This window comes from Podarcis erhardii (genome assembly GCF_964252035.2).
Source record: "Podarcis erhardii genome assembly, chromosome: 2".
Classification (NCBI taxonomy): Eukaryota; Metazoa; Chordata; class Lepidosauria; order Squamata; family Lacertidae; genus Podarcis; species Podarcis erhardii.
Genome location: NC_138498.1, coordinates 54,993,938 through 55,018,868, shown reverse-complemented (window position 1 = coordinate 55,018,868; position 24,931 = coordinate 54,993,938). Strand labels below are relative to the sequence as shown.

The window sequence follows — 24,931 nt, the reverse complement described above, 5'->3', positions numbered from 1 at the left end:
TTTTCATCGTTAGCCACACTCCTAAGTATTTTACCTTTTTTACTTCTTTGATTCCAGATTGAAGTTCTAACTGCCTCCTTAAATCTTCCCCCATGTTCTTAACCATCATTTTAGTTTTAGTTTTATTTAACTTAAAGCCCGCTACTTTCCCAAATTCCTCTAGAAGTACCAGGACTTTGTCAATACTTTGTTTTGTGTCCTCCAATGATATTACCAAGTCATCAGCGTATGCTTTCCATTTGAATTCTTTCACCCCAATTCTAATTCCTTGTATCTCTGGTGTTTTCCTTATCTTATTTGCGATTACTTCCAATACCATTATGAATAGAAGCGGTGATAGGGGGCAACCTTGTCTCGTACCCTTTGAAATTTCGAACGTGTCAGATAAATTGTTGTTAATAATCAGTTTGGCTTTTTGACTTGAATAAATTGCTTTGATTCCCTCCATGAACGCACCTTCTATCCCTGCTGTCTCCATACACTTTAATAGGAACTGCCATGATACATTATCGAATGCTTTTTCTGCATCGATAAAAATTAATACTGCAGGGATTTCATTCTTCCTTTCCAGGTATTCTATGATATTTATTATATGCCTAACATTATCTTTTAGTTGTCTATTAGGAAGGAATCCAGCTTGATCATGGCAGGCATTGCCCTAAGCACCCAGACTTTTAGCTGAAGAGAGCCTGATAAGCAGTCGGCTGCAGGCTGTCTTACATTCAACTGGGTGACCTGCAAAAGATCCTTCTTCCCTGCACCCTACATGCTTACTAAATGTGTGAAGAGACCTTGTGTGCTGTGTTCTTTAATTTGCTACTTAATTAGTCTACAACCTTGCAAAGATTGTTCAAAGCAGGCTTTGGGCAAGAAAACACATAGAAAATAATGCATTAGATTGGATCAATATGTGTTATGTACAATCCTTATGTTCCAGTGGAATCTCCCCCCATCACCACCCACCTCCATACTGGGTAGTAAGGGCTGCACTGGACATGTGCTTAATATACAGCAGAGGTAAATGGTAAAGATAAAGGGACCCCTGACCATTAGGTCCAGTCATGACCAACTCTGGGGTTGCGGCGCTCATCTCACTTTACTGGCCGAGGGAGCCGGCGTACAGCTTCTGGGTCATGTGGCCAGCATGACGAAGCCGCTTCTGGCAAACCAGAGCAGTGCATGGAAACATTGTTTACCTTCCCGCCGGAGCGGTACCTATTTATCTACTTGCACTTTGATGTGCTTTCGAACTGCTAGGTTGGCAGGAGCAGGGACTGAGCAATGAGGACTCACCCCATTGCGGGGATTCGACCCTCCAACCTTCTGATCAGCAAGCCCTAGGCACCACCCGCATCCTTCCACAACAGAAGTGGGGGAGCCCAATTCTCACTAGGCCTGCTGTCTTGTTACATTGAGCACACATACAAGGTGACTCTGCATGTGTGCATGTGTTTGTGTGAAAGAATGTATACTTGTTGATTTGTACAACTCAGCTATTGCATACTCTGGTACACAAACTGTTCACTTGCTGTACATTATTTGTGAGTAACTGTATGAGTGTACAGTTCAACTATGTGTGTGCACAGAATATATACTCATGGAATGTAACATGTGAACACCACTGTGAAAGTGGCAAGGGAGAAAGGGAAGGAGCCTTATCTCTCCAGTCCCCAATAACAACCAGAATGGATATTTCACATGCAAACACACACACACAGAGACACACCTTACGTGAAAAGTCCCTGTTGATCCAATTGGGACTTTTCCCCTATGACTCCTCTTTCTAGTGGGATGGACCTCCACTCCAATTACAGTGGTGGAAGTGAAGAGATAAGCTTCTGCTTTCTCAGGGCTGCCATTGCAGTAAAATTGCATTGGTTAAAGCATGGGTAGGCAAACTAAGGCCCAGGGGCCAGATCCAGCCCAATCGCCTTCTAAATCCAGCCTGCGGACAGTCTGGGAAGCGTGTTTTTTTACATGAGTAGAATGTGTCCTTTTATTTAAAATGCATCTCTGGGTTATTTGTGGGACATAGGAATTCATTCTTTTTTTCTTCCAAAATATGGTCTGGCCCGCCACAAAGTCTGAGGGACAGTGGACCAGCCCCCTGCTGAAAAAGTTTGCTGACCCCTGGGTTAAAGAAAAACAAGATACATAGCTGTCTTCTATGTTTTCAGCACATGGTGGCAAATGAGTTTCTCCTCATTACAGTGGTACCTCGGGTTACAGACGCTTCAGGTTACAGACGCTTCAGGTTACAGACTCCGCTAACCCAGAAATAGTACCTCGGGTTAAGAACTTTGCTTCAGGACGAGAACAGAAATCATGCGGCGGCAGTGGGAGGCCCCATTAGCTAAAGTGGTGCTTCAGGTTAAGAACAGACCTCAGGAACAAATTAAGTACGTAACCCAGAGGTACCACTGTACATGGGTATGGTACCAGAGTACCACATTAACCAGGTTCTGGCTGCAGAAAGCTGGTGTGCATTTTAATAGCCAACTACACTTCTTGTGTACTAAATTACATCATTCTTTAGTCAGAATTCATTGTAACAGGCAGTCTTTGTACTGAGTGGGTGTTGTTTTGCTTTGCCATTTATACAGCTTAAGCTTTCCTAAAGCTTAAGTTCACAAAACAAACAGCAGCAGTTCATGAGGTGAGTAATTGCTGAGGCCCTCTAGTTATCTGCTAAATGTTTGTGGTAGCCCTGATGCTTCTATACGACCTGCATTTCCAACGGGCATTTTCTAGGAAATTTTTATTTGATTTAGCTTCTTCTCAGAGACCCACGCCTGCCTGTGTCTTCTCTGATAAGTTAACTGTGCTGTTCAGTGACCATTCGTCTCTCAAGGCAGGCAAGCAACATCAGTTATCTGCTAAAAGCTAATAAAAAAAAAATACAGGCTGGTTTTGCAGACAGCTCTAACACTGGAATAAATACAGATAAGAAAATGAGTGACATAAACTCTTGGGCTGATTACCCTTCTCTGCTGGTTCCATGCAAATAAAAAGTGGATTAGAGGCTGGACTACAGGGGGTATTTCCATCTCTTCCTCTTTTTCTCAAGAGACATAAGAGAAAAGGGGGAATCAGTAGTTTAGTGGCTTCAGCAGAGACTGGCAAGTGCATACACCAGCACTGCCTTCACCCATGAGATGGGCAGTGGAATTCAAGGTGGGAACGCCAAGCTCACAATTCTCAATTATGACTTCTGAAATCTCATAAGGTTAACTTACAGTGCCAGTGTCCAGTTCTGGGTGCCACAATTTAAGGAGGATATCATCAAGCTAGAACATGTGCAGAGGAGGGTGACCTAAATGATCAAGGGCCTGGAAACCAAGCCTTATGAGGAACAGTTGAGAGAGTTGAGTATGTTTAGCCTGGATAGGAGACTGAGAAGAGATGATATGATATGATAGCCATCTTCAAATATCTGAAGGGCTGTTGCATGGAAGATGGAACACACTTGTTTTCTCCTGCTCTGCAGAGTGGGACTCAAACCAATGGCTTCAAGTTACAAGAAAGATTCCAGCTAAACATCAGAAAGAACTTTCTGACAGTAAGAGCTGTTCAACAGTGGAATGGACTCCCTCAGATGATGGTGGACACACTCCTTCCTTGGAGGTTTTTAAGCAGAGTTTGGGTGGCCATCTGTCATGCATCAGAGGCTATAGACTCTCTCCAGCATAAGAGTTTGGTGCTGGCATTGCGGCTTTGGTACTGTGCTTGTCATCAGTCTTGATCAGGGATAGGCATTTGAACTACTCGCAATAGGCACAGGAAGTGGCCCAATTCCTGTGTTGGTAGTATAAAGAACAACCAGTAATGCACTTGAAGAAAATGACTGAGAATAACCTGTGGCAATGATAACCTGGTCTCACTCTAAAATGCGGAGTCATTTTCTTCACCAGTGAAAACCATTCTTTATTTCCAGCACTCAGGCAGAAACCCATCTTGATAATCCAACATAAAACAGTCTCTGCTTATTTGCCATCACTGTCTAAGCTCTTTCCATGCTTATTTCACAATGGATGATCTTCACTAGGAAGCTACTGAGGAATGTGGGATGAGAAAGGGCTGCCTTAGCAGCTATGCAGCTGAATAAGCACTAAAGGCCTGAAGAATTCAATATAATGGATGTGTGGGAATTTTGCTGCCTTAACCCTTGTCAATTACAAAATGCTTTACAGAACAGGAAAATGCTCAACTCCTCTAAGTATTTTAGGTATGCTTGCTCAATCCTACAGTGCTTCTTAAGGCATTAGAACATTGCAATTGACATAAGGGTGGGATGGGAATGTGAAAATCCATTAGGAAAGGAGATGGGGAGGGCAACCAAAGTTGATTTTCTACACCCTCGGTTGCAATAACCTATTACTGGAGAGGATTGTCTGTTAATGCACTCTTTAATTTCAAGATAGAAGGGAGAAAGAAAGAAAAGAGGAAAAACAAGGCATCTACCTCAAGTGGAAAAGGCATTTATGTTGGCTGAGAATATATAGCCTGCAATATACCGTATTTTTTGCTCTATAAGACTCACTTTTTCCCTCCTAAAAAGTAAGAGGAAATGTGTGTGCGTCTTATGGAGTGAATGCAGACTGCGCAGCTATCACAGAAGCCAGAACAGCAAGAGGGATTGCTGCTTTCACTGTGCAGCGATCCCTCTTGCTGTTCTGTCTTCTGAGATTCAGAATATTTTTTTTCTTGTTTTCCTCCTCCAAAAACTAGGTGCGTCTTGTGGTCTGGTGCGTCTTATAGAGCGAAAAATACGGTAAATGAACTTTTCTTGGAGATTCCTGCTGAAATTTAATGAACATGTTTCTTTGTTCACTCCTCCAAACAATCATGTTCCTTGCTCTCATCATTCCATATATCCCAAAGGCTTATAATTCATAATTTATTTATTTTTTAAAAAAAATAATCCTAAATGGTGTTGGGAAATTCCTGGTTTGCAGATCAACATCATAATGATTTTGAACCCAGCCCATGTTTTCTAGATGATAGCATCAGGACTCCCGGTCATGGCAGAAGTCAGATGGAGAGAAGGTTTCATCGTGTTTTGTTTTGTAAAGTCACTTTCTCAATCATGATATATTTTTCACTGGCCTCAGCATTTGAGCAACATCCTTAAACCTAATCATGGAAGAGCCAAACAGGGCAATGCAAATGCTTCATTTTTCTCTTTCCTAGCATAGAAGCAAAGGCAGTAGCTAATGAAATATAGGCAGTAAGCTGCTTGGGCAAGGGCCTGTCTTTCTTGGGCTTATGTTACTCTGAAGAGTGCAATGAACACTGGTAGTGTTATATAAATAAAAACTATAATTTCATATAAGGAACAACTAGTAGGAGCAGTAGACCCTGAAGAAATACACTGAAGTACCCATACAGGGGGGAGGAAACCCACTATCTGTCTTAATGCAAAGAAATCACTTGGACAAAACTACTTTCTGAAGTGTATCCTTATTGTATTTGTAAGAAGTGAGCTGTTGTTGTTGTTGTTGTTGTTGTTGTTGAAACACAAAAAAAGTATCCTTATTGGTAAGCACTACATCTTAGAGACTTGGTTTGAAGAGTAAAATTCCATTAGTTTGGGAACTGAAGGACTATATCAGCACACACAGCTCTCTGATTTTTAGCTAAAACCCCTCTTTTAGCAAGTGGTCTCTCATTTCATTTTCAGCCCAGATGCTGCTCAGGACCAAACTACGGTACACATAACAATGTGTAGGAATGAATATAATTTTCACTCTCTTGCAACTTTTACAAATAGCAGCCAGGGCATCTAATAAAGACTGGGACTATGGCATGGGGAGTTTTAGTCTCCCTCACTGTTTTCCCAATAAATACACACACGCACACACAGACACACAGACACGAGTTGCTTGTGGGCATATGTGGCACAATCTTGTGCTTAATTGTGGCTTCTCCAGTGGATGCATATACATTGATCAGCATAGGTGACAGACTGGAACCTTGAGGGAAGCCACATTTCAAGTCTCTCAGGGATGACCGCCTAATCCTCATCATCCCAGACATGAGAAAACAAGCCAACCGGTCGAACGTGTTCGTTGCTCCATCAGTGACTAAAAATTTAAAAGCCCTATTAAGACATTTGACCGCAGAGACAGCAGAGTGAATCAGGATTCTTCCATTTAACAGGATGCACTGCTTTGCCTCGAGGCCTGTGGCTTGTGGGTTCTTGGTGTTCAGGCACACTTCCTTTGAAGGGAGAATATAATAAAGGCGCTCATTTGGATTCTTTTATTCTTGTTTACAGGTCAGCACTTCCGATTACTCGGCCCCTGGGCCCCTGGGGCAGCCGACAGCCATTGTCACCCTGCCTCATTTACAGCAACACCTGCCGGTGAATATGTACGTAAAACTTAGTCCTTATTCATTAGGTGGGTAGGGCCTCTGGCTAGGGCTGGAGATGTTGTTGCCTAGCAACCATGCCACATGCTGCCAGTCCCCCATCCCCACCTGCTCACAGGAGTAAATGAATACAGAAAAGAGGATGATGAAGAAGAAGCCCTTGTGGGGTTATTGTCCCACAAGCAGCAGCTAAAATTGAAACAACTCTTTTTACAGAGATACTTCATTCAAGTTAATCTGAAATTTAAACTGGCTTCTGAGAACCCCACATGGGCATACAAAACACTTAGCACGGACAAGAAGATCGGTTTAAAATTCAGCTCCCAGAATTATGAGACCCATTAGTAAATGTGATCGCTTTTGAGTTGCAGAACCTGAAGAATCACAGAAGTGTGGGGTTGAAAAGGGACCGCGAGGGTCATCTAGTCCAACCCCCTGCAATGCAGGAAATTTTTGCACGACATGGGGCTTGAACACACGACCCTGAGATTAAGTCTCATGCTCTACTGAATGTCCATGACATATCTGGGGTGGGGGTGAGTTTTGGGTGGTTAGCTACTGAAATGTCATGTGACAGGAAGGAGGTACCCAGGCAACAGACCTGAGGACCAAAAAACTGGTGCTGAATCATTAGGTGTAACCTCCCTGCTGCAGCCTTCCCAGTATGTGCCATTTGGGGCTGATGGAAGTTGAAGTCCAGAACATCTGGAGAATTCCAGGTGTGCAAAGGCTGTCCTACTGCTAAAGGTTTTGAAAAGAATTCTGTTCTTGCCAACTAATTGCATAGCTGTTTCATACTCAGCTACATATCTTTCCTTTGATCACATCCACGCCATACATTAAAAGCACACATTTCCCCCTGAAGAATCCTGGGATCTGTAGTTTACCCATGACAGAGTGAGACTTCCTAGCACTCTTGACCAACTAGAATTCTCAGGATTTATTGAGGGAAGTTGTGTGTCTTAAATGTGTGGTGTGGGCATGACTTTTGTGTTGTTCACCACACCTCTTGTTTGGGCTGGAGTGGAGTCTCTTCCTCCACTCATGCATCTCAGTGCATTTCTGAATCCTGACTTTATTGCTTTGGTACGGAGCACATTAACCCAGCCCATTTGGGAGTGCCCTGCCCTGTACATTTTTTACCCATCCATTCAGCATTCTTGATGAGTTGCCTTCCCTCAGTCTTATTCAGGAGCTATTGGGACATTCTTGCATTGTGTAGTAGAAGCGTTGTTTGAAGAGGGCTCAGGCACGGTGCTTTTGGTTTGGCAGAAGTCACAGCCACAGATCCCAGCGTGGTTTTGGAGCAGGTAGTTGTGTCATCGCCTCGTCGCATTGCATAAATGGAACTGCCTCTTCCGACTATGTAGCGTCACTCTTTGATTCTTTCTGTTTCACCAGGTGTGTTGCTCTGCACTCCTACGCAGCTCACAGTCCAGACGAACTAGAGTTGCAAAAAGGAGAAGGTATCCGTGTTTTGGGAAAATACCATGAAGGCTGGCTAAAAGGAATGTCGCTGGTTACAGGAAAGGTTGGAATCTTCCCCAGCAATTACGTCGCTCCACTTTTCAGGTTTGGCTTATGCTTTTTATATATGGACAATGGGGGTAGAGGGAGATATGTGAGTACAGTGGTACCTCAGGTTACAGACGCTTCAGGTTACAGACTCCACTAACCCAGAAATAGTACCTCGGGTTAAGAACTTTGCTTCAGAATGAGAACAGAAATTGTGCTCCGGTGGCACGGAGGCAGTGGGGAGGCCCCGTTAGCTAAAGTGGCACCTCAGGTTAAAAACAGTTTCAGGTTAAGAACAGACCTCCAGAACGAATTAAGTTCTTAACCCGAGGTACCGAGGTACCAAAAAAAGTGTCAATGTGGACTTCTGCAGCCCAAATTGAATTTTATTTGGCTCAACATGACTGGATAATGACAGGAATGGGGCTGTAGGTCTGCCCACACACATTTTAGAAACTCTAAAGTACAAAAATTCTAAGCAAAATTCTAAATTTATTATAACAATTAGTTAATCGACCTAGCACAAAACAGCTTTGTAGTGGCTCAGCAATGAATCAAAGCTAGGGCTAATTTTGTTTCTGGTAAGATAACACAGCTAAAGCCCAGAGAACAGAATGAGATGTTCATCCAAGATTTGGTATGAATCGTCAGTGACACTTTATGGCACAATACCCCTTATTTCATCTATTTGCAAGTAATCACATGAACTGTATGGGAGTTTTACCTATGTCTGAAAGATGAAATCATGGTTATTCCTAGCATTACTGTTATCGCCAGCATCCACTGAATCTGTAAGAGCTGCCATATTGGCTATACAAACTGACCCTCAGGGCAGACTTCTTCCTTTACATTTGAAGTTGACTTTTTTACAATGCAGCGTATTCATTGGTCCATCCAGGCAGGGGCACCAACTATAGGGGGCTCTTGGTGCCACCAGAAGTCAGGTTCTAAGGCTGGGGGGCACACATGGCATCATGACATCACACACACTGGGCTCCCATACTGGGCCCAAGTCGGCTCCCCTGCATCCAGGGGATATTTCAGATGAGTCATCAAGAAGCTAAAAATATATACCATTGTGTTTATACTAATGAGAACTCACTTTTATATTCAATATGAAAGAATTCTCCAACAGTTAGCACGGAAGGAAGCCAAATAGGAAAATGGTTAAAGCCATAAAATCAACCACCAAGTAATGAGGAATGGGATGATCAGCTCCCAGTCACTGTGCCTCTTTCTAGAACATCTCCTGGAGGTCATGGCCGCTTCATGAAACTGACCAACCGCTTCATGAAACTGAGGGGGGGGTTTATATTTAAAAAAAATGGGCTCACGAAACTTTTTAGCTCAGTCAACTAATGTAACAACACGCGGCTGGCACTGGGCACCACACTGCGGGGGCCGGCACTTACCGCAGGGCCTGCAGCATGCCCGAGCCACACGTCTCTCCTGGGAGTGACATGGTGGCTTGGGCACCTGCAGGCTCGAGGCTGCCTAAACCGGCAGCATGGGGCTTGCATCTGCCCACTGCCTCTCCCTCAGCAGCCCTACAGCTGAGGGGGAGGTAGCAGAGAGGCTCCACACAGTGCGCCCCACCCCCATGAGCAGCTTGCCCCGCCCCTGGCTGCAGGATGCGCGCGCCGCACCGGGCACCTGAATGGCCAGCTACGCTGCTGCCAACCGGAGGTTCAGGTTAGACAAAAGCAAGGATGTTTCACATGCCATGTGTCAACGAACAGTAATGCACATAAGCTTTAAAATAGTGTTGGATAAAAAATTGTGGAAGATGAAAGTCATATCCCTATAGTTGTAGTCCCTTTCCAGTCTGTCCTTCAGATACTGGTCCATAGAGGCTCCCAGAAGAAAAAATGAGAGGAAGGGGCAAGTGAAGATAATAATAAATAGAGGGGAAAGAGGAAAGAATCAGAAACTGTGAAAAAGCAAAGGGTGAATTAAGATGCAGCTTGTTTGTGTCCTCCTGCATCCTCCTTACCAGCAACAAGATACACAGCTATTAATCATGATACCTATCCAAACTGAGCCTCCATGTTCTGAGGAAGTTTATATGTGGATAGTGAAGTTACCTTTGAAGTTCATTACCATTACTGCTTAATTACCACTGACGGAAGCACGCGTCTTCTTGTCACCAGAAACAAATTAGCAAAACATTTATCTAAACAATGTTGATTGAGTCAGATAGAATAAGAAATGATGATAGAGATACCATGACTTAGACCAGCCTTCTCCAACTTGGTGCCCACCAGAAGTTTAGGACTACCACTGGCTGTGGCTGATAGGGGTTGGAGTACCAAACTTCTGGAGGGCACCAGGCTGAGTTAGACTATAGAAATGCCGGCCGTAAGAAATAACATTGTTGCTTAAAGAGGGCAGACAATTCCATGATGTAATTATTTAGGAATGGCTCCTCTTCGGCAGGTTGGACTCCTGACAAATTAATTCTAGCTTCCAGCAGCACCTATTACAAATAGACACTGATAGATAGATGACAGTGCAGGCAGAATATGTGCAAAGATGAACAACTCCCCAGATCGACTAACTCCATTTTCATATGTAATCATAACAAACCAGCATGGCTCTCTCTCACGCACACCAAACTGTTATGGTAGGAGTCAACTAAGTTTTTCTCAGAGGAGATCCAATGAAATGAGTGAATATGACTCAGCCAGATCATTATGCTCAATAGGCCTACACTGAATACCTCCCTCACTCTGAAGTGAGAGAGCAGAAGAGGTGAATGCCACCGTAAAAGTGAGTTGTTGAAGTTACTCCAAGGAAGTAGATGACATGTAGAAATCTGGTCAAATGCAGGCTGGGAATCAAGTTAGAAAAGTGCAATTTTAATGTGTGTGTGTGTTTTAAAAAAGTATTCGGGGGGGGGGGTTATATACTGAGTTAAAATCCACAGTGGACTTTAGCCTGCTCCTGCTGTGGTTCACCTTACAAGTCTCATCCAGTCTTTGAAAGATTTCCTCTTCATAATAAAGGCAGTTCTGTCTGAAATCACTAGAAACTGCTAAATGCAGTACAATTTCCTACCTGTTTGAGGGTCAGTCAAGTAAGACAAGGGGAGTTGTCATTTCATTATTTTTTGTTGTTTTATTATGGAGTTCTTCATTGTTTAAATGTTATTTGTTGGACTTGTTATAGAGCCTGTAATTTTTGTATAATGTTTTCATTATCCTGTATATTATTAGTAGTAGTATTTTATGTCATTATTGCCCTGCTCCAAGACTGAAACATAAAAAGCAGGTGACGAAACAAAGCAAAACATTTATTTTTTCCATGCATATCTAAAAAACAAACAGTAATTTCTATTGCTACAAGTCAGGTTTTGTTGTTCAGGTTTTCAAGAGCCTAGTTAGGAGAATGCGGGAATCTTTGGGTATGTTCCCCACTCCATGCCTCTCATCCCCCTAGAAACTGATGTTTACCTGTAGCCTGTAAGGCATATTCTGCAACTGGTCTTCCCAGCACCTTAGCTGAAGTTTGGAATTCCTTCTCTCTTTGTGAACTTACAGTGGTGACATAGGTTACTTGTATCTTTATGGTGAATAGACTCTTCAGAGCAAGCCTGTCGGTTATCTTGTCAGTTAGAGGAGGTTCAGTTCAGTTGATTGAGATTGCACCTATATGGGTGTTTTGCTTGTTAATGAAATACCTGTTCCGAATAATTACAGTGGTACCTCGGGTTACATACGATTCAGGTTACATATACTTCAGGTTACAGACTCCGCTAACCCAGAAATAGTGCTTCAGGTTAAGAACTTTGCTTCAGGATGAGAACAGAAATCGTGCTCTGGTGGCACGGCGGCAGCAGGAGGCCCCATTAGCTAAAGTGGTGCTTCAGGTTAAGAATAGTTTCAGGTTAAGAACGGACCTCCAGAACGAATTAAGTACTTAACCCAAGGTACCACTGTACATTGAATCTGGAACTTCATACTGCTGCTGCTACTACTACTACTACTACTACTAATAATAATAATAATAATAATGAAGCCACAGTTCTACAATGCAATAGGTAATGCAATGTAAAAGGAACGTTATTCTCCAGGACAGAAGCACTAGGTGGAAAGGGTGCTTGGTAGTTACAAGACAAGGAGGTCACCATGGTAGAGGTCTGCGTTCAAGGAGGGAGGGTTGCACAAAAGGAGAGGCAAGGAGACATGGGGCTGAAGGTGAAAACAGGGATGCAAAGTGGAGGTGCAGAATAGAAGCGGCTTCGGAAATGGGGTTGGGAAGATGAAAAGGGAGCTTTATCGCTGCATGAGATGGGAAGGGAATGTTCTAGGGGGTTAATGTAGGGGAACAGCAGGAAGGGTGGGTGAAAAGTGCAAGTAAACATAAATGCAGGGTTTCACAGTGGTGAAAAACATATGATAGGGCTGCCATACATCCAGAATTCCCAGGACATAGCCTGGATTCGTCTTTCCAAAATGGCGTCTAGGCAGAATTTTCAAATTTGGTTAAAATGTCTGGGAGGGGGTGGGAATCTTAACAACTTTTGTGTCTGGATTTTCACTTTCTGAAATATGGCAAACCTACATAAGGAGATCTGTAGCTTCACAGAACAAAAGAAAACAAAAGCTCTATGGACTTACTTGGGGCCTTGTCATATTTTGTGCCTGACAAAATGGGCAATAGAAACAAAGGAAAGGAAAGGAAAGGAAGGACAAGCCGAGTCATTTGGCCAGTGCATCTCAGGCCATAATCCTATGTTCACTTGCCTAGGAGTAAATCCCTTTGAACTCAGTGGAAATTACGGCTGAGTAGACATGTGTAGGATTGCATTGTCAACCACGATGCTGAATACAGAGTTAGTTCAGATGGGTCTCAACTCTTTCCACATCTTGCTTTAAGTTCAAGAAAACTATTTGTCTTTCTTAGGCACAGTGTAGCTTAAGTTGATTGTGATCATCTCAACCGCAAACGTAAAAACTGAGCAACCCAATATGAAGTACAGGAAAACTGAATGAAAAATGCCAAGTTTTAGTCTTTTGTCAGAGATATGGAATGCCCTAGTAGAAACCTAACTATCCATGTTATTGCTTTTACTGAGGACACGCTTTTACTCATTTCTTCCCCTGCTTATATTTCACCACATGAAATTGCTCTGTTTAAATTGGAGACACCACAGCTACTTTGGGCCTAGAATTATCCCTTCTGCTATCCACTAAACTCCTTCACATTGAAATGAGCCGGTGAGTATTCTTCATCTCTCTGGCTCATTTCTCCAGGATATGGCCTCTGAAAACACCATGGCCCTGCTTCACCAATAAAACCAAACAAACAATCAAAAGCAGAGCCCAGAGACTTCGGAAGCAGCTTCATAAAGTGCCTCCATCATGAACACCAATTTAAAGGCCTGCTATTGTGTGTCTTTCTTTGGAAATCACGTCATAATAAATGGATGCCTGGGTTATTCTGATGAATCGCTGCCCCATTATTAAATCATAAATCATTTTTTTCCAGAGCACAGAACAACGACGGGAAGGTAACAAAAGAGTGACAGAAGTTGCTGCCTTTCCCCCAGCCGGCCCCTCTCTCAGAAGAGTTGGCAGAAACACTTCTCCATGGCTCAGTTTCTCCTGAGCAAATTAGGAGCACTTAGGAAGGTTATTTAAGCACCCTGCTCAAGGTGGAAGATTGATGGCCTTCTCAGCAATTTAACAGATTTAGGTGAAAGTGCTATGTGGCCTCGTCAGGGAAAGCAGATGCAGAAAGAAATAATCAGAAGTGACAGCAACACACTTTGGGGAAGGGGGGGGGGGACATTGCTTGAGAAATGGAACCACAAGTTGCAAAGAGCACAAAACCTCCCTCAGATATTTCCTTCAGGATCGCTGCCCTTCTTGGTGCTTCATCAATCGGTCCATCTGAATTTAACTCAGGCAGTTAAGGAGAATTGGGAGATCACAGCCCGTCATTTTTTGCCTATTAAGCAGCACAGGTTGTTGTTTTTCACCAGCATAAACTGTGAACAGCAAAACAGAAAAGCAGCAGTTTATAAAATGAAGCAAGATAATTTCACCACGGCTAATTTGATCTTTAGTGGTGCGCTGGTCTCTTCCCTGAGAAAAAGATTAGAGTAGCTTGAATCCACCAAGAGCTCACATTTTATATCTGCTTCCCTGCTGTCTTAAATTTTGATAGACAAAATAAATCCTGCAGCTGCTCTCCTGCTCACCCCTCTATGCAAACTAGAAAAGATGAAATTAACTCTTGATACGTTTGCACATACTTATTACCTTCACTGCTTTCTCCCAACTCCTTATTTTTTTACTTCAAAGTTATTTACTTTGCTCTCTGAAATATTAGTGCACAAAAATGTCCATTATTTGGTCACCCCGCCACCCACCCATTTTTTACTGTTGGCTAAATACCTGCCAACATCAGAAACAGCAATGGGGGAGACTGTCACCTCCACCTGTTGTGCCACCATCGCCCCATACCTGCAATCCAGTAACCTTTTTTTTTACATGTACAATTATGAAAAAAGACACTGTACACAACCACAGATTGTAAACATTTGTGCACATTACAGCCGTCTCAAGGGCAAAAAACATTTGGGTGTGGGCTCCTCCAAACGACCTGTTCACTGAGCGTTCATCCTTGCACAAAGTTTTTATGGAGGTTAGGGCATGTCTGGTCTTTATTGAGCATTTGTTCTGATTTGTTTTGGGGAGGCTATACAGCAGTGAGCATTCATCCTGATTTGCTTGTGTCTTCCCGTTAATCATTTGTCCGTTCCACACTTTTCAGTGCATTTCCCCATCGCTTTCCTAACCACTAAAAGTCATTTTTTTAAAGGACTTTGCACTAGGGCAACAAAGCACATTAATCTGCTCCAAGTGCCATAACTTAAATTTTCAGAGTGTGTGTTTGAATCCCTCTCTCAAAATACTAACAGGCTAGAGGCAACCTCAGGCAGTATGTTATCAGCTAACAATGAAGGATCACCCTTTTCTGAGGATTTATTCTTAGCACTAGTAGGCAAGCACCAGGAGGTTTCTTGTACACATTCAAATTTTCTCACACCACAGAAACATTTGTGCTGCAGATTTGAACCAGAGTAATAAGTAATTGTGAGGTATATTCTTTAACATTCTGAAATGTAATGCAAATGCCCATTAGTTATGTGCCATATTGCATGGTCTATATCATTAAAAGACGGTGTGGTGAGGATGATTATTTTGCTGTTGTTGTTTTGTCGGAACATAGCCTCTGTCATTAATATAATTATTGTGAAATTCCTGCACAGCGGGGGTGGGGGGGTGGGAGAGAGAATTCTAGAGAAAGATTAAAGTGGAAGGATATTTCAGAATCTACAAATGCTTACTGATCAGATTTCCCACTTTGCCCTTCTTTTTCTAACTAGGTAACAAAACTCCTAGATTTGAATTGTGCAGCTGCATTTGCTCCCTAATTATCTGTTTCTTTCTCTCTCCCTCCCTCCCATTTGACTCTCCTAAACAACCAGGAAGTCCTCAAGCTTCCCTGATTCAAGGATGCCTTCCCTCTATGCGACTTGGACATTATCCACTTCCTCACTTTCCTCCCAGGGAAGCATCTCAGAGAACGGCCCAAGGCAAAGCAGACCTATGAAATCTGCCTTCATGCCCGCATCTTTGGCCTCACCTGTGAGGAATGTCTCTGTGCCAAGCACCACAGGGCACACAACTCCGCAGAGGAGAGGACGTGGCAGCAGTAGGAAGAGTAAGTCCTGGTGAGAGAGAGACATGTGAACCTGTTCCCAAGTGGCTGAGAGATGACTAGAAGCCTTTAATTAGCACATTGAAACTTGGGGCTGATGCAATAAACAGAAATGCTAGGCTAAGCCTCCTGAAGAGCTGATTGCATGCATACAGCTGGGCTGAAAGCTTGCCTTGCCAAAGGCATGGATATACTAGCCAGAGCTAGAGACAAATCCCAAAATGTGTGGCAGAATTAATCGTTCAGACACTACCCAGAGATAGCCAAATCTGTTTCACTATTTACTAAGCAGAGAAATGCAAGCTTATTATTATTATTATTATTAATTATTATTATTATTATTTATACCCTGCCCATCTGGCTTGGTTTCCCCAGCCACTCTGGGCGGCTTACAACACATAAAAAACTGTAAAACAACAGACATAAAAAATTTCCTGATACAGAGCTAAATCTCTGTGTATCTCATTGAATATTTGGGGTCTTTGTTTACTTTTTCCCATTAAGAAAAACTGAGATTGCCAAGGTAAAGTAGAAGTGTTGGCAGCAAATTTACAAATATGGAGTTGTAATATGGAGTTCACCAAGGTTGCTACAGAGCGGTGTTCATTATAGCTGTCCAAAACATAAATGTTGATATTTGAATTGTTGAATGGCCCACAAGTGGGTTTCAGTGGCAACAGGACTATTATTATTTATATAGCACCATCCTTGCATGTGGTGCTTTAAAGAGTACTAGAGGTGTGCACTTGTTTCAGAACAAATGAGGGCCCATTCAGTTCACTTTCCATTTGTTCCGAAATGAATACACAAAGGAATGGAAGGAATTCGGGACTCCCATTTGTATTCATACCTAGTTGTATGAATATTCAGTGGGATGTGTGGCCAGGTCTTGCGTATATGTCTCCAGCAGTGTCAGCGGTGCTAGCAGCTGCTTTGTTATTTACCCACAATGCCCTGGGTGTCATGAATGTGGGCATTTGAGAGGAGTAGTGGCCACGATTGTGGGGAATCTTTCTGTATGTGTTTCCTTAACAGGGTGCTGCAGAACACTACAAGGTATGGTGCATTGTGAATCAATAAAGTGGCAGCTGATGAGAACAGCCACTGAAAACAGACCTCCTGCATAAAACCAATTTTTAAAAATAAAGGAAATAATGCCACCATGAAACAAGGGCAGTGAAGCCAATGTGAAATCTACAAGTGGATTTCTATGAATTGATTGTGAAATACATGGCATCTTTAATAATGAAAACAAATTGAAAAAATGGGGTGGGGAAGATGACAAAGAGTTCACGTTCATTCCTACAGATTGACATAGGTCAAAAGCCATGTCCTTGGGGGAAAACATGAAGGTGGATGTGAGCAAATATATAAGACACATATTTGGGCTTATATTTCAACCAGAGTCTGAAGGAAGGGTTTAAATCCAAGGCTTCACCAAAATGCACAGGAGGTGCATTTTGAGGCAGTAATGGAAGAAAGTGATGGGTGCTCTAGGAAGCTGCTCCAGGAAGATAGGACAGAAAAGGAGGCAAATGTGTGAACTCTTTTAAAGGAGCAGATTTTGGGGTGACAAATGATTATAAGAGTTGGAGGCCGTATTCAGGATTATAATGCGAAAAAGGATGGGAAATGGGTTAGGATCATAGTCATGGAGGTCTCTGAAAGCAAAGACAAGGAATTTGCATCAAATGTACATGGTGGAGACCAAATAGGTGGCCATGTTTTTACTGGCCCTGTTTCTGTTACTTTAGCTGCATAAGGAAAGTAAGAAATTTAGTAGATGAAGATTTTTCTGTCAGAGGGATTAAAGTGGTTGTGGGAAACTTCACCTGTTAAACACCCTCTGCCTGCTGGTGAAGGTCCAGAAAATAAAGGTAGCAAGCTTCCAAAGAAGGTAGGAGGAAAGAAAGCAGGTTTACAGAGGAAGCATTTTTAACTACAGAAACTGGTTGAGCAATTGCAAGTATTACAAAAGACAGCTGTGGGACACCAAATACAACCAGCTTTTTTAGTAAATTTCAGCCAGCAGTTGAATAATTTAGGTGTCCCATTAATAAGTTAGCGAAGACCAAATAGATGGCACCATTTCATACCAAGTCAAGCCCTTGGTCCATCTCTGGGGTCCTCAGCATGGCATCCTTGTACCCCATGGTGCCCTTGGACATCCCCCCTCCCAGCACCCACCAAGGCCCTATATCCCTCTTGGTTTTTGTTTTTGTTTTTAAATTTGGGGTTTGGGCACAAAGGGGTTAGGAACTGATTGCTTTTGGTGCAGTGTTCTGCATTTTTGAGAGGAAGTTCTAAGCACTGTTCATTTTTCTTCTGTGAGAATCATAGAATCATGGAATCATGGAAGAGACCACAAGGGCCATCGAGTCCAACCCCCCTGCCAAACAGGAAGAAGTGGGAATTTTCATAGAGTCTCAGAATTGTATAATTGGAAGGGACCACAAGGGTCATCTTGTAGTGCCCGTGGCAGTTTCCAAGATTTCCAAGTGTGCCTCCAGGCTGGAGACCACCTGGTCTATCTGGTTCAGTATTCTCCAGTCTAAGTGGCAGGCAGGTGCTCTCCACATTCTCAGGAAGGAGACATTCCCCACCCTAGTACCTGAGGTTCTTTTAACTGGCGATATGAAGGAACATGCCTAAAACTTCCTGCATACAGAGCATGTGCTTTCCCAGCATATTATAGCTCCCTTGCAATTTTCTGTCTACCCTTAAAACCTGGAGTGACTTCCAACAAGCCTGAAGACTAAAATTCAGCTAAGTACTGCAATTCAGCAATTTTGGCCCATCCTTTTGATATAAAATTTCCAAAATGAGCTGCAAATGGGTTATTATCATCTTTTAATCCTCATCTCTTCTTGAATTCTGCCTCCCCAGATGGATCTTTACAGAAACCTTTGCAACCAGGAGCTCTTATTCCATTTGTCAACTCCCTCAGGCGAACTCCTGCCACCCAAACACGAGTGCAGCAATCTCCAACATATCAACATATCTCCTCTCTGCCCCGAGGGATTAGCATGGCTGACACAGGAGCCAGGCCGAATTCCTCCCATGATTCTTCATTCATATTAGTGCCCCGAAGCGGGAATAGCCGAGCTCCTTCTGTGTGTAGCTCAGTAATATTGGACACCAAGGAATTGCCTACAAAAAATGAATCATCTCTAAAGCCACCTGCATCTGCTCCACCGTCCATTCTGGTGAAGCCAGACACATCCAGGAACACCACTGAGAAGGTAATAGTGGGTCTAATTCACCACAGGGGTACTTTTATATTGCAGGCGTGATTATGAAAAGCTTTGGGGTGCAGGTGGAGATATGGGATATTAGAACTGCAGGACAGGACAAATCCTAGTCAACGTACCATTACCTGGTAGGGCAGGTGGAGAAGGTCTTCACCAAAGAACTCAACATTACAATGTAATGATCACATTGACTTTTTTTGTTGACAGAACAGGACTAAGATTCTATATCCTGCTCCTGTACGTGTCATTCATGATTTCTCAAGGAGCATGTCCCTATTGTGAGAGCATACTCCCCATTATGTTAGTTTCTCATTAGCCCAACATCACCATAAATTCAACATTCAGTGCTCACTTGCTCTCTCGCTCTCAACCTGCCAAGATATTCATTCACTTCCCTCTGCAGTCTGCTGGCAAAGATCATCCATGTCGTGGTGGGTTTGTGGATTGAAATGAAAAGACAGAAACTGTGGACATGATTTATCATTGCCACAGGAAGTCTAATTGCTGAATATGTGGTAAAGTTCTTCTATTTCCTGAAGGTTGGGTTTTTGGGATACATCGTCTCAGACACCCAGGCCAAAAGGAAATAGAAGACGCAAGGTGTAAAGATAGATAATATAAAAGCAAAATAATAAATAATCACTAAGCATCTACATAGCATTTGTGAGGAATCAAAGAATTTCACATACATTTCCCCACTCTGTTCCTTACAAGAACCCTGTAACATAGAGTTGTCTCCATGATAAAAAATAAATAAATGATGACTTCCTTAAATGCACCTAGTGAGTTGATGATTTCTGAATCAGGAACTTTCTGATGCACAGATCACCCACTACCAAGACGAAATATGTATTTGTGCTGACTCTTAGTACTTTTTGGAGTGGAGTGGACCAGTAAGCAAGTAGTCGAGGAAACTTCTGCATCTCTCAAAACTCTAAGCTTATATGTTACTCAGTTTTACACCAAATGACACTCTAAAATCCACTGTAAAATGGGTAGGTGATCTACTGAGATTCCAAGGAAGACAAAGGTGACTGGAAACAGTGCTGACTATATTAGCTGACACATATAATGTACTTTTCAGAAATAAAAATATGTCCTCCTCTATTTGTTGTTGTTTAGTCGTCTTAGTCGTGTTCGACTCTCCAACTTTCTAATGTTTAGCTGAAGAAAGTGTAAAACTGGTTGTAAAAGAAAATGTAAAAGTTCTTTGTTTGTCATGTCCCCAGACAGCAAAGACAATGCTGGTGGCAGCCTTGTTGGAATGAAATAACTCCTGATTTCTCTTCCCTTTCAGCAAGTGAAAACTGTGAGATTTCAGAACTCCAGCCCACCACCATCCAAGAGGCACAGCTCCCTACCTTTACCGACCCTCTCCAATGAGCAAGGAGGGGTCACAGAAGCACCCAAGAGCCCTGAGATATCAGCTCTCTACTCCCACCATATTATCATCGCTAGTCCAGTTTCTCAGAGGAGGATGCCACATCCCAAGACCTCATCACTGGACCTTTCTGGCCAAGCAGGCCACCTGACCTTTCCTACAAAAAAACATTATAATAGTATCTCTGAAAATTGAGACGGGTAAACATAGTTTAGATTGCTTACAGAGGAGAATGACAACAAATGTCCAAAGTGAAGCTAACAGCCACCCCATACGCCATAGATCTCAGATCCAATCTGTCAACACAAATGTAAGTCTCGTAGAAGAGCTGGACTTCTTTCAGGCATCTACACCACTGCTGGCTATGTAGTGGATTGGATACCACCCCACCCCACCCCCATATTGGACAGAAGCGTCTTTTTTGAGTGGCTTTGATCTACAACTCAAGCTGCAAGCGTGCATCAGGGATGTGTCGTTCCCCATATGCAAAGACTACCACAAAATTAATTCCATTGCCACAAGTAGATAAAAATATGACAGAGAGGGGAATAGATTGTGAGTATGGCAGGCTATTCAAAAGACAAACTGTTCTAAGAAAGGTTCAGCACTGTACAATGCAATCGGAAAAGCAAACCTGTCAGAAAAAGACTTCTTCTCCATACCTTCCTTTACCTTCTCTGTACTTTGGTTTTCTTAATTTTATAGTGGATGAAACCGCTTCCTATCTCCACCCACCCCCAGCTCTGGCTCAGTTATCAAATTCTCCTTATATTTTGTTTAGCTTCGCAGTATGCATTTAAAGTATGTGGAGATAATTTATATGAGGTTTTGAAGCAGATTTTCTTTTTCTTTTTTTAGAAATATAAAATGTTTCCCAGCCTCACCAGTAGTAAATCAAGGGAGATAATGAAACACAACCCATTAACCACATATTCCCAACCATGAATTTTGGATCCTGCTTCCATGGAAATGGCTGAAGGATTATAGTGTGCATTGCACCAAGCAAACCTAGTAACCCTACGATTCAAAACCAAAACTAATTCCAAGTTATCAAAAACAAACAAACAAACAAAAAACAAATTCACAAATATGCTTTAAGATATGAGAAACTCATCCTGAAAACCTAGAGAGGAAGGTGCATGGTTTAAGACTGAAATCCTACCCACAGTTACTTAGGACAAAGCCTCATTAGAAGCAATGGGATTTACATGTGAGTAAACTAGCATAAGAGCAGGTTACACATGTGAGCATCCCATCTTGTCCCGTGTAAGCATTCCAGTTGACCTGGAAGTGGACTAGGGGTGGAGGACAACTTCATTTGGTTCACATTTAAAACTAAACCTAATTTGCACCTACCAAACTAACACAGAGATCAGAACATATTCTTAGGATTCTCAACTCAAATATATATATATACAGAAAAGATTTTTTTAAAATGTACGGTTTATTAGAAATTCATACGTAGAAAGAAATTAAGTATTCAAGTATGTATACGTATTTCCAGTGCTTTTTTTCTTTAAAAAATGTTTAGGGGTACTCTCATTTTGACTCAAGAAAATCACCATTTTGTAGTTCAAATCAGGAAAAATAAATAGAGTAAATGGACAAAAGTACAAAGATCCACAAAATGTTTAGGAGTATGTGTACCCCTGCATGCCCCCAGAAAAAGCACTGCATATTTCAATACATACTTAAATATTTATTTAAATACAAGTTCTTGTACAATCTTTTTTTATATAAAAAGAAATCAGATTGTTGCAAAATGGAACAGAAGGGACTTATGAATGAACACATTTGAAATTGACATGGATTGACCCATCCACCCCATTGTCCATCCAGCTTCCACCCAGGTCCTCCTGGTCTGTAGCCACTCCTCCGCCTCCCTCCATCTTTATCCACAGGCAGAAGCATGATGCTACTGGAAGACCAGCCAGTTCCACCCCACAGAAGGCCCTTCTTTTCCTCAGGCTCACCCGCTTACCTTATCAGCAGGTCTCACACACACAGTGCTTGCTTACTCCCAGCCTCTCTCGATCTCGCTGGCTAGCTAGCCTCAGCAATAAGGCAGAATCAGAAACGCCATGTCATTTTAACCCAGCTACGACTGATGTTTAGAATAGTGCTCTGTGATAGAACGTTGTTTATTTTTCTTCCCACTGCTAGTTCAAAAGCCACGCATTCCGGCTCAAAGCAAGGGAGCATGAGATTTTGTGATGGAACCTGCTGTGTCATTTCAATAAAAGGTTGGGAACTTACACTCTTGGATGATTGCACAGAACGAACGAAAGTCACACAATAGATGTTTGCCGCTCACTCCAGGTTGGACAACACTTGAGGGGAAGAGTTTTCATTTGGAATCAGAACGAGGGGTTGCTAGGAGTACCCGTTGGCTTAACATCAACCACATTTTCATCTTCATTTGTAGCAAAATGCTACATTGACCCCTATTTCGGAGGCAACCTACCTTCAGAGCCAAAATGCATCCCCATATTGCTCGCAGAACCAGTTTTCTGACCTTTGTAGAATTGTGCTCTTTTATTTACCCATGTTAGTTTTGTGAAGTCAAGTATGCTTTAATCTTCCCGGTGCAGACAGAGTGCAGAGGGGAAGTTCACAAACTACTGAATGCTTAATGAATAGAGCAAAATGATAAGGTAAGGTAAAGGTAAAGGACCCCTGGATGGTTAAGTACAGCCAAAGGTGACTATGGGGTACGGCACTCATCTCGCTTTCAGGCTGAGGGAGCCAGTGTTTGTCCACAGACAGCTTTCCGGGTCATGTGGCCAGCATGACTAAACCACTTCTAGCGCAACAGAACACCGTGACGGAAACCAGAGCGCACAGAAGCACCGTTTACCTTGCCACCACAGTGGTACCTGTTTATCTACTTGCACTGGCGTGCTTTCAAACTGCTAGGTTGGCAGGAGCAGGGAAAGAGCAACGGGGATTCGAAGCACCAACCTTCTGATCAGCAGGCCCAAGAGACTCAGTGGTTTAGACCACAACGCCACCCTAGCAAAATGATAAATGAGGCTGATGATTCTAGCTAAGCAACATTTGTTTCAGGTGTATTTCACGCACGCCTTTCATGTGCAGCTGTGTTTGGTGGGAGAGCGTATATCCCTCTACAGCAGCAGGGAGGTCCTCGAATGCAACCCTCTAAGCCTCTCTATCTAGCCCTTCAGACTCTCCCCACACCACATCTTCTCTTCAGGCCACACCTCTTACCAACTCTGCTTTGCACCCTTGAGTGATTTCTCCTGGGTGGGATGTGTCCTTGAACTCTGATAACGACTCTTGCTTCTCAGGAGGCTAGAGAGAGGTGTACGTCAGTACTCACCTACTGGGCAAAGTTAAATGGGGATGAGGGTGTAGTTCAGTGACAGAGCATCTGCTTTGTATGCAAACGGTCCCAGGTTCAATCCCCAGCATCTCTACGTAGGGCTGGAAGAGACCCTGAAACCCTAGAGAGCTGCTGCCAGTCAGAGTAGCCAATACTGAGCTAGGTAGACCAATGGTCTGATTCAGTATAAGGCAGCTTCCAACGCTCTTCATGTACATTCATTTCCTTGTCCATTTTTGCCTCTGGCCTCACCCACCACTGGCATGAGGCCCTGGAAGGTTGACCACAAAGGAATACAGCCATCAGGCTTAAGAAGGTTCCCTTACAGGATTATGTATGAGGAGGAAAGGTCTGTAATCCCCCTCCTATTCACACCAGGATGTGGACTGGGGAGCCCATGCCTACCATTTGCTCTTTCAAAAACACACTCACAGAATTGTTAACTGGACAAAGGGTGTCACAGCCCAATTGCTAAGAAATATTTTGGAAGTGGAATGTATCTTGGTCAACCTAATAATAATAATAATAATAATAATAATAATAATAATAATAATAATATATTTCTGCACCAGGGATACTCAGCCTTCATTCTGTGTCCACAAAAGCATCCAACGGCATAAACTCTTTCCAAAACCGGGTCTTTGGGAGAGAGGGTCACTTTGAGTTCCTCACTATATATAATGTGCATACACATTCATGAGACTCACTTAGGCCAAAAATATCCACTGCTCAAGAAAAAAATATGCAGATGGAGCCACTGGCAAATGCTCTGCTCACTGAAAATAGTGGTGGGTAGATGCCAGCTGGGGGAAGCCAACAGAAAAACATGGTAAAGTGGGGCTGGCATTATTATTTTTTTGGGGGGGGGGGGAGACTCCTCTTTCACCCATTTGCATTAGTGTGCTTGTTTCAAAAGCCAAAGCTGGCTAATTCGGCAATGTCGGGGTTTGCGGAGCTGGAAGGGCAGTTTTGCTGCGTCAGATGAGGCCCATGGGCCAAAGATCTGACAGGTCTGATGCAAAACCATGACAACCTTATGATTGCTTGCCTTGAAGCAGCAGGAGCCCTGGCACTGGGAAGGCTTTAGCTTACTATATGCTACTGTAATTATCCGCCAAGAGGAGTCATTTGAAAATAAAGAAAAACCTTTCCAGTTCATCGGAAGCAGCTGCTCAGTGCTAGTGCTGTGGCAGATATGAAAACAAAGCTCATTGCCTTCCCAAATCAAGCTTTCCCCTGAATACAGAGCAGACTAAGCTAAAGCATGAAGGAGCCACACCATGTCGATTCAAATTACTGAATTGCTATTTGCCATGTATGCCCTGTTTTTCAACCTCA

At 42.9% G+C, this 24,931-nt stretch overlaps 1 protein-coding gene across 4 annotated transcripts in view; it reads left to right on the top strand.

Annotated features, from left to right (window-relative positions):
* SH3RF2 (SH3 domain containing ring finger 2) overlaps positions 1–22,505 on the top strand; it is a 91,608-nt gene extending 69,103 nt beyond the window's left edge. For all 4 annotated transcript variants that reach the window (XM_081852079.1, XM_081852080.1, XM_081852077.1 and 1 more), the window contains 5 exons: positions 6,278–6,372; positions 7,774–7,944; positions 15,386–15,621; positions 18,505–18,860; positions 20,167–22,505. In XM_081852079.1, the coding sequence (XP_081708205.1) occupies positions 6,278–6,372; positions 7,774–7,944; positions 15,386–15,621; positions 18,505–18,860; positions 20,167–20,445 (1,137 nt within the window). In that variant the 3' untranslated portion in view covers positions 20,446–22,505. The remainder of the gene's footprint in view (positions 1–6,277; positions 6,373–7,773; positions 7,945–15,385; positions 15,622–18,504; positions 18,861–20,166) is intronic.
* The last annotated feature ends 2,426 nt before the right edge of the window (positions 22,506–24,931 follow it).